Here is a 9,144-nt window from a genome sequence, read left to right as displayed (position 1 = left end):
TCTCCAGGGAGTCCTTCCTTCTCATTAGGTGGCCAAAGTACTTGAGTTTCAACTTCAGGATCTGGCCTTCTAAAGAGCAGTCGGGGTTGATCTCCTCTAGGACTGACCGGTTGGATCGCCTTGCAGTCCAGGGGACTCGCAGGAGTCTTCTCCAGCACCAGAGTTCAAAGGCCTCCATTCTTTGGCGCTCAGCCTTTCTTACGGTCCAACTTTCACAGCCCTACATTGCAACTGGGAAAACCATGGCCTTGACTATACACACTTTTGTTGGCAGGGTGATGTCTCTGCTTTTTAGTGCGCTGTCTAGATTTGCCATAGATTTGCTTCCATCTTACAAGTCCCAAATATGTGTTTTTCAAAAAACAACTGGACTTTCTCGGTGTTTTCTTTGAAAAGTTTCACTTCTCATCCCAGAAGCTTCTTCAGTTGAATTTAGAAGAAGCTTCTTGGAAGAGAAATGAAATGTTTTCAAAGAAAACACCAAGAAAATCCCGTTGCTTTTTTTTGGGGGGTGGGGGGAAATAAACATATTTGGGGACAACCATCTCCATAACATTCATTGCAAGTCACTTTTTTCAGCGCACTTCAGAGACTCCCTAAATGAATGATTGTGCGTCAAAGGCTATTTGTAACATCAAAGACCCAGAGACAATCGAGAAGAGGAACTTGGAAATTAAGAACGAATTTGCCATGCGTTCCATAAAGGGCTTCAGAAAACCTCGTCTTCCCCTGCCTTTAAATTGAATTTCGCCTGTTCTGAAGCGTCCGGGTGGATGGTCTCCAGATCAAGGCCACTTCAATGCAGGAGAAAGGAAAACAACATTAAATCTGTCTGTCCTTACCAATTAAAAAAAAGGAGAAATAAGAGCCTCCCGTCGGCCAAGTCCTGCAGCCTTCCAATTAGGTTTTTATGTTGTTGGGTTGTGTTTTTTTTACAGCTGCAATCTCAGTGAAGTGAAATGCAGGTCAAGGATGGTAGGAGATTAATAGCTGCAGCCTTAAAATCCACTCCAGGAAGTCAGGCAGATCAAATTAATCATGAAAAGATCAGAAGACACCTTCCCACACACACACACACCTCCCTAACCCCCTCCCCCCACCTTTCTCCAAACAGGGGCAGGTCTTTTCATTATCCTGGGAAGGTGTGTCTCGTGTGTGTGTGTGTGTGTGTGTGTGTGAATTCTCCACCCGCTGAGGTCTGTGAAAAGGAACTTGAGGTCTGTGAAAAGGCACGTGGCTAAGACCACACCATTGTGACTTCACACCTGAGGATGGGTTTTGATGCCTGTGGGTTGGAACCTGTCCACCTTAAGATAAGATAAGATAAGATAAGATAAGATATAAGATAAGATAACCTTTATTGTCATTTTTTTACTGTGGGCACAACGGCACACATCAAAAATGAAATTTAGTTGCCTGCTCTCAAAGTGAAACACATACATGACACACACCTAAGCATACTATGTACAACATACGTATAGACCCACACCCCTACATATACATGTTGTTGTTAGTTGCGAAGTCGCGTCCGACCCATCGCGACCCCATGCACGACGTTCCTCCAGGCCTTCCTGTCGTCTACCATCTTCTGGGGTCCATTTAAGCTCACTCCTACTGCTTCAGTGACTCCATCCAGCCCCCTCCTTCTCTGTCGTCCCCTTCTTCTCTTGCCCTCCATCTTTCCCAGCATCAGGCTCTTCTCCAGTGAGTCCTTCCTTCTCATTAGGTGGCCAAAGTACTTGAGTTTCAACTTCAGGATCTGGCCTTCTAAAGAGCAGTCGGGGTTGATCTCCTCCAGGACTGACCGGTTGGATCGCCTTGCAGTCCAGGGGACTCGCAGGAGTCTTCTCCAGTACCAGAGTTCAATACATATACATATACATATACATATACATATACATATACATATACATATACATATACATATACAACTCTGATGACGTCAGTAGTTTGGCTGACGAAAGCTTAGTAACTCTTTTACTTACAGGCTTGTTTATATTAAACGGTCCTGTTTATTTTTATCCTGGTGTTCGTTTTTCCTATATTTTTATTGACATATACATAGACATAACAAATAAATATTAAATACTGTCCATCTTGAATATATAACGGAAGGAGGAAGCTTGAGAGTTCACAAGGTTAATGCTGTAGTATCGCTTTTAGTGATTTCTCTTTTGTGTGTGTGTGTGTGTATTTAATGGTTCTGCAAGACTTTAAGGAAAAGCTGTTCTTAGATCAAGAAGAATAACCAAAATTAAGACACCCCCCCCCCGCAAATGATGGTAACCTTACAAACAACGTAAAAATATATTTGCATCTAAAAGCTCCCTCTTGACTTACAACTGTTCATTTGGTGACCGTTCAAGTTACAACGGCACTGGAAAAAGTGAGTTATGACAGTTTTTTGCACGGCCGTTGCAGCATTTCCCCGTGGGTCACAGTGATCAAAATCCAGATGTTCTACAACTGACTCACATTTATGACGGTTATGCAGTGCCCCGGGGTCATGTGATCCCCTTTTGTGACTTTCTGACAAGCAAAGTCAATGGGACAATCCAGATTCACTTCACAACCGTATTATAGTTTTAACAACTGCAGCGATTCACTTAACCACTGTGGTAAGAAAGGTCGTAGAACGGGGCAAAAATCACTTAAGACATGTCTCAATTAGCAACAGAAAGATTGCTTAATTGTGATGGTAAGTCGAGGACTACTGTAGAGTCAAAATAACAAACAGCCCTCAAAAAAGGAAAGGATGGCAAAGACAAACCCATAATGGTAGTTTAAAGCAAATCTAAACCACCTTTTGTTCTGGCCCTTTCCAAAGTGACTCTTTGGCACCAAATTGGGGAGATAAAGTCCTCTCACCCTGCTTGCAAAAATATATAAGAAGCTTCTCTTCAAAATCCACAATTGTAGCCTGCAACTCTTCGGAGTTAAATAATGCATTGCAACTCACCCGCTCGCGGCCATGAAATATTTTTTTTTTAGGGCTCCTTGGGGACCCCGAGTGTTTGTGCGTTGCAAATGGAACCTGGCCATCGAAATGAACAGTGTGTCTTTTTGTTTTAATTCCAGCTGCTGTGAATAACAGCTCTGACACAGACAGCCTGCCTTCTCCGAGACTGGACGCCAAAAAGCCCCCGGAAAGCGAGTCCAAACCGAATGCCGAGGCCGAAGAAGAAACGACGGTCAACGTACAGAAACCCGCCATGTCCCCGGAAGCCAACGCCGTAGACTCCGGTGGTCACAGCCCGGAAGGGACCGACCCTGGTCCAGCTGGGAGCGAAAAGCCGCAGGAGGAACCCAACGTCGATACAATCCAAACGGAAAGTGGAGAAGAAAACTCGAAAGACCCAGAATCGGACGTGGCTGAGATAAAAATGGAGGAAGGGGCAGATGTCCCGGAAGAGAACAAGGCCGATGAGCAGAAAAGTGAGACCAGTAACGGGGTGGGGGCTGAGACAGAGGACACCCCCAAGCCGGAGAAGAAGGAGTGCCCAAAAGGCAGCAAAAGCGGAAGCGCCGCCTCGGATAGCGATTCGAGCGCTACGTGTAGCGCGGATGAGATGGAAGAGCAGGACCCCACCGACAAAACCAAGTAAGTGGAAAAGATGGCGGGCGCGAAGAAGGGTGTAGATCAGGGGGTCTCCAACCTTGGCAACTTTAAGACTTGTGGACTTCTTCAATTCCCACAATCCCTCAGCTAGCAGGAATTCTGGGAGTGGATTAGTCTTAAAGTTGCCAAGGTTGAGGACCCCTGGTGTAGATAACAGGCAGTCCTTGTTGTACAGCCAACAATTGAGCCCAACGTGTCTGTTGGCTAAGCGGGACCGTTGCAAAATGAGTTTGGCGCCGTTTTACGACCTTGCCGCCGTGCTTAAGCGAATCCCTGCCGTTTGTGAAGTTAAGTCACGCCGGGTTGGCGAGCGAATCTGCCTTTGCCGTTGACTTGGCCGGCCGCAAAAGGGGGGAATCGCGTGACCCCGGGGACACTGCGACCGTCATAAATATGAACCGGTTGCCAAGCGGCTGTCTTTTGAACACTGCGATTTTGAAGGCTGCAGCGGTCGCGAGGGTGAAAAAATGGTCCTACGTGGCTTTCTTTTCAGCGTCCCTGCAACTTTGAAAGATGATTCAACGAAAGATCAGTTGAATTAAATGTTTGTAAGTCAACTCTCTGTACTTCCCACGAAAAGCTAACAGGGTTTGGCGCCCCTAAACGTTTAAAAGCCGAGACTCCTGAAAGTTTGCTAGCTTTCTTTTTCCTACACGGGATGAGGTAGGTCTTCTCTGCGGACGAGCGATCCGATTTTCAGCAGCAGGACTTGTTTGGGGAAATCCTGGAGAGCAGCCATCTTCCAGGGAGATCGTTTGGACTCCCGGGAAGATCTGCGAGCTTTTTTCAACCGAGATTGATCTGCCGGGGCAATTTAGTGGGGTGGCAGTCTGGAAGGCTTGTGCCCTTCCCAAAGCTGGTTTTTTCCCCCCGGAAGAACTCAATTACATGTGCATCCAGTTTCACTTCCGCTGCTTGTTCGGGGTGATTCAGGTTTCTGAATAAATTGGGCGGGGAGCCTAGAAAGGAGAGGCGGCGGGACGCGACCAATAGTTTTAAAAAAATCTCCCAGAAGAGTTTTCTTCTTTTCCTACCATCCCAAGGGCATTGCTTGCAGATTCCATGAGTCAGGAGGACAGGCAAGATTGTAGTCAGAAACTAGATCTAACCCCCCTCTCCCTCCTTCCCCCCAGGGAGGGGGGGCTTCCTCTGAATCAGGTTATAGATTTCTCGGGAGCCATGTGTAAGCTGGCGGAGCAAAAACCGTGTGGCTTCAAAAAAAGGTTGATTTATCACCCTGATCTCTTCTTTGCACGTGGCTAACGATTGGTGACGCCTCCTGACGGTAATGGAAAGGGCAGCTTTAGATCCTGTTTGGGATCGATGCCCACCCGACGGGGTTAAAGGAGGTCAGGCGCCACTAGACGGTCACTTCCCGGGCCCGCCGGTCGGTTCTGGGACGACTTGTCTGCCTGCCTGCCTGCCTCCCGTGGCTGAAGGCTGATTTAGTGCGGGCGCTTCAGTCCATTTCCTTAAACGCCTCTTGAAAATCCATATTCTCGGGCAGACATTTATCAAGGGATGACTGACCCCAGGCAGGAGAAAACAAGAGCATTGGGAGTACAAATTATTGCATTTGCTGGAAGCAAGCCAGAGACTCCCCCCCCACCTCCCACCTTCCAACACACACACACACACAAACATGTTGAGACTCTGGAAAGAGTGCAGGAAACAGCCACAAAGATGATTAGGGGGCTGGAGGCTAAAATAGATGAAGAACGGTGGCTGGAATTGGGGATGTCTAGTCTAATGAAGAGAAGGACGAGGGGGACATGATAGCAGTCTTCCAGTATCTCAGGGGCTGCCCCAAAGAAGAGGGAGTCAAGCTATTCTCCAAACGGTCTGAAGGCAGGACGAGAAGCAACGGATGGAAACCAATCAAGGAGAGAAGCAACCTGGAACTAAAGGAGAGATTTCTTGGCAGTGAAAATAATTAATCGGTGGAACGGCTTGCCTTCAGAAGTTGTGGGTGCTCCAACACTGGAGGTTTTTAAGAAGATGTTGGACAAGTCATTTGTGTGAAATGGTATAGGGTCTCCTGCTTGAGTCGGGGGGCTGGACTAGAAGACCTCCAAGGTCTCTTCCAGCTCTGCTACCTTGTTAAAATCCAAAGACACAGCCATCTGGTTAAACATCTGAGGAGATTAACCGCTAGCTAAGCATCTGCTCAGTTTCTGACTCAAAACACGACGGGTTTTAATTTAAGCGTGATGGCCAAATTGGGGAAGCAGCAATTTAAGGGAAATACTGGAGAGATTTTTCTAAAACGAATGAAAAGAAAATGCGCAAAGTGATTCGGAAGACAGGCACCAAATGCATTTATATTTTACCTGGACTTTTGCAAGCGTTTTGCAACCCACACAGACAGGCAAGAATATAAACTGACAGCAGACTGCACTCTTTACTAGCACTGATGATGTTACCTATTTGGGTAATGAAATGTCGGCAAGAAAACAACTCAGAGAGCATCAAGGACCCCATAGTCCTTCCTTCCTTCCTTCCTTCCTTCCTTCCTTCCTTCCTCACTCACTCACTCACTCACTCATTCAATTCCACTCCCTTCTAGCATTGATGCTGTTACCTAGCTCGGTGATGAAACGTCTGCAAAAAAATCACCAAGCTCAGAGAGTACCTGGGACTCCATAGTCCGTCCTTCCTTCCTTCCTTCCTTCCTTCCTTCCTTCCTTCCTTCCTTCCTTCCTTCCTTCCTTCCTCCCTCCCTCCCTCCCTCCCTCCCTCCCTCCCTCCCAGCACTGATGATGTTACCTAGCTGGGTAATGAAATGTCTGCAAGAAAACCAGCAAGCTCAGAGAGTACCTAGAACCCCATATTCCTCCCTTCCCCTCCCCTCCCTCAATTCCTCTCCCTTCTAGCACTGATGACGTTACATAGCTGGGTAATGAAACGTGTGCAAGAAAACAAGCAAGCCCAGAGAACACCCAGGACCCCTCAGTGTCCACCTTGACATCCCCTAATAAGAGGAAGATTTACCCCACCCTGCCTAGACAATCTAGGTCTCGTGGTGAATGGTGTGCTGCTTGTATATTCATTTTATTTAACAGAGCTATATATATATATAGGCACTCCTCGACTTAACAAAAGTTCATTCAGTGACCTTTCGGAGTTACGACAGCACTAAAAAAAAGTGACTTTAGGACCGTGGTTCACACTTTACCACCCTTGCAGCCTCCCCCGTGGTCACCTGATCAAAATTCAGACGCTTGGCAACCGTCTCGTATTTATGACGATTTGCAGGATTCCGGGGTCCCGTGATTCCTCTTAGGCGACCTTATTACAAGCAGTGGGGAAAGCCAGATTTACTTAACAACCGTGTTACTAACTTAAGAACTGCAGTGATTCACTTAACAACTGTGGCAAGAAAAGTCGTAAAACTCCCTTCACAAACGTCTCGCTTAGCGACAAATATGTCGGACTCCGTTTTGGTTGTAAGCTGAGGACTGCCTGTAAAAATCAACGACATGAACAACAGATCCCATGCGTCCAGGCCAGCTTCCATTAACATCCTGGCCCCAATGCATGTGTGTGTGTAGTGTGTGTGTGTGTGTGTGTGTGTGTGTGTGTGTGTGGATGCCACGGCATCACAACCTTCCAGGGAAGCTTTCGACAGCCTTGAGAGCTGTTTTGTCGGTTCCTCTTGGCTCCTTGGAAGCCGAATGGAAGTAAAAGGTCTCTAAAGATAATTATCGTTGCAAAATATATATATATATATATATATTTTATAAAGGCTGCTGCTGTTGCTGGCAGCTGGAGGAATGAAAAGTTCAAGCATGGGTCACACTAAATATAAATGAATACGGAGGCCTGTACAGTCATGCATTAACTGTTGTCAGTTTATGGCTGGGGAACAGCCAGTGATGTTCAGAGGGTAAAAAAAATAAGTCGGAGAACGTCAAGCAGAAATCGAATCCCGTTTTCCTGGTGGGTTAAAGCCCTGGTTGAATTTGTTCCTCTTTCAGTTGGTTACAGGACCGCGACGTTCCAACGTGGTTCATAATCTTCTCTTATTAACCTCCAAAGCTTAAGAGTTGGTGCTTTTATCTTCTGACACCCACATCAAAGGAGATAAGTCAACCCGAGGTCATCAGCCAGGTCCCATCAATCTTTGTTCCGGTGGGAACAGTCCCAAAGACCCCAAAGTCTTCTGATGGGGTCTCCGATGGTCCAGAAGACATTCCAACGTGGTTCATGATTTTCTCTTATAAATCTCCAAAGCATAAGAGTTGGTGCTTTTATCTTCTGACACCCACATCAAGGAGATAAGTCAACCCAAGGTCATCAGCCAGGTCCCATCAATCTTTGTTCTGGTGGGAACAGTCCCAAAGACCCCAAAGTCTTCTGATGGGGTCTCCAATGGTCCAGAAGACATTCCAACGTGGTTCATGATTTTCTCTTATAAATCTCCAAAGCATAAGAGTTGGTGCTTTTATCTTCTGACACCCACATCAAAGGAGATAAGTCAACCCGAGGTCATCAGCCAGGTCCCATCAATCTTTGTTCTGGTTGGAACAGTCCCAAAGACCCCAAAGTCTTCTGATGGTCCAGAAGACATTCCAACATGGTTATATGATCTTCTCTTATAAATCTCCAAAGCTTAAGAGTTGGTGATTTTTATCTTCTGACACCCACATCAAAGAGATAAGTCAACCCGAGGTCATCAGCCAGGTCTCATCAATCTTTGTTCTGGTGGGAACAGTCCCAAAGACCCCAAAGTCTTCTGATGGGGTCTGTGATGGTCCAGAAGACATTCCAATGTGGTTCATGCTCTTCTCTTATAAATCTCCAAGAGTTGGTGCTTTTATCTTCTGACACCCACATCAAGGAGATAAGTCAACCCGAGGTCATCAGCCAGATCCCATCAATCTTTGTTCTGGTGGGAACAGTCCCAAGGACCCCAAAGGGGTCTCCAGTGATCCAGAAGATGGTTGGGATCCTCATCTTTTAGCCAAAAGTGAAACCAGGTAGAGCCTCAAGACAGTTGTCTTAAGGACTTGAGGAGTTTGACTTTCAGCAAGATCAGAATCACAGGTGTGGTCCTCAAGATCATAATTGGGACCAGCATTTCCATTGCTAAGCAAGGGGGCTGTTAAGTGGGTCACGCAGGATTTCACAGCCTTTTTTCCCCCGTGGTTGTTCAGTCAGTCTCTCTGCAGTTGTCCAAGAGAATCAGGCTGGATTTCTGGGCCAAAGCAGTGCTTGGAAAGTGGTTCTCAAGCAGGGTTGTTGCGTCTCTCTGCAGGTTGCCGGCTGCCCGCTTAAGTCTCCTTGGTGCCCCCAACGATGCCCGTCTCACCTCCTCACCTCAGAAGCCGCTGGACCTGAAGCAGCTGAAGCAGAGGGCAGCTGCCATCCCTCCCATTGTGAGTCTCTCTCTCTCCCTCCCTCCCTCCTTCCCTCCCTCCCTCCCTTCCTTCCTTCCTTCTTTTCCCCTTCCTTCCCTCTCATCCTTCCTTCCTTCCTCTCTTTCCTTTCTTTTTCCTTCTCTCTTTTTTCTTCCTTCCATTTCT

General features: G+C 46.9%; 1 protein-coding gene across 1 annotated transcript in view; it reads left to right on the top strand.

Moving 5' to 3' along the window:
- The window catches only part of NCOR2 (nuclear receptor corepressor 2), a gene marked incomplete at its 3' end in the record, with an annotated part of 161,543 nt that overhangs the window by 97,755 nt on the left and 54,644 nt on the right, over window positions 1–9,144 (top strand). Inside the window, exons 18-19 of the mRNA XM_029285880.1 lie at window positions 3,079–3,601; window positions 8,877–8,997. Of these exons, the coding sequence (XP_029141713.1) occupies window positions 3,079–3,601; window positions 8,877–8,997 (644 nt within the window). The remainder of the gene's footprint in view (window positions 1–3,078; window positions 3,602–8,876; window positions 8,998–9,144) is intronic.

The sequence above is a fragment of the Protobothrops mucrosquamatus genome, unplaced genomic scaffold, assembly GCF_001527695.2.
Source record: "Protobothrops mucrosquamatus isolate PMUCROS unplaced genomic scaffold, P.Mucros_1.0 scaffold2412, whole genome shotgun sequence".
In the NCBI taxonomy this organism is placed as follows: domain Eukaryota; kingdom Metazoa; phylum Chordata; class Lepidosauria; order Squamata; family Viperidae; genus Protobothrops; species Protobothrops mucrosquamatus.
Note: the sequence above shows the minus strand (reverse complement) of the source record. Positions and strands in the feature narration are given on the sequence as shown.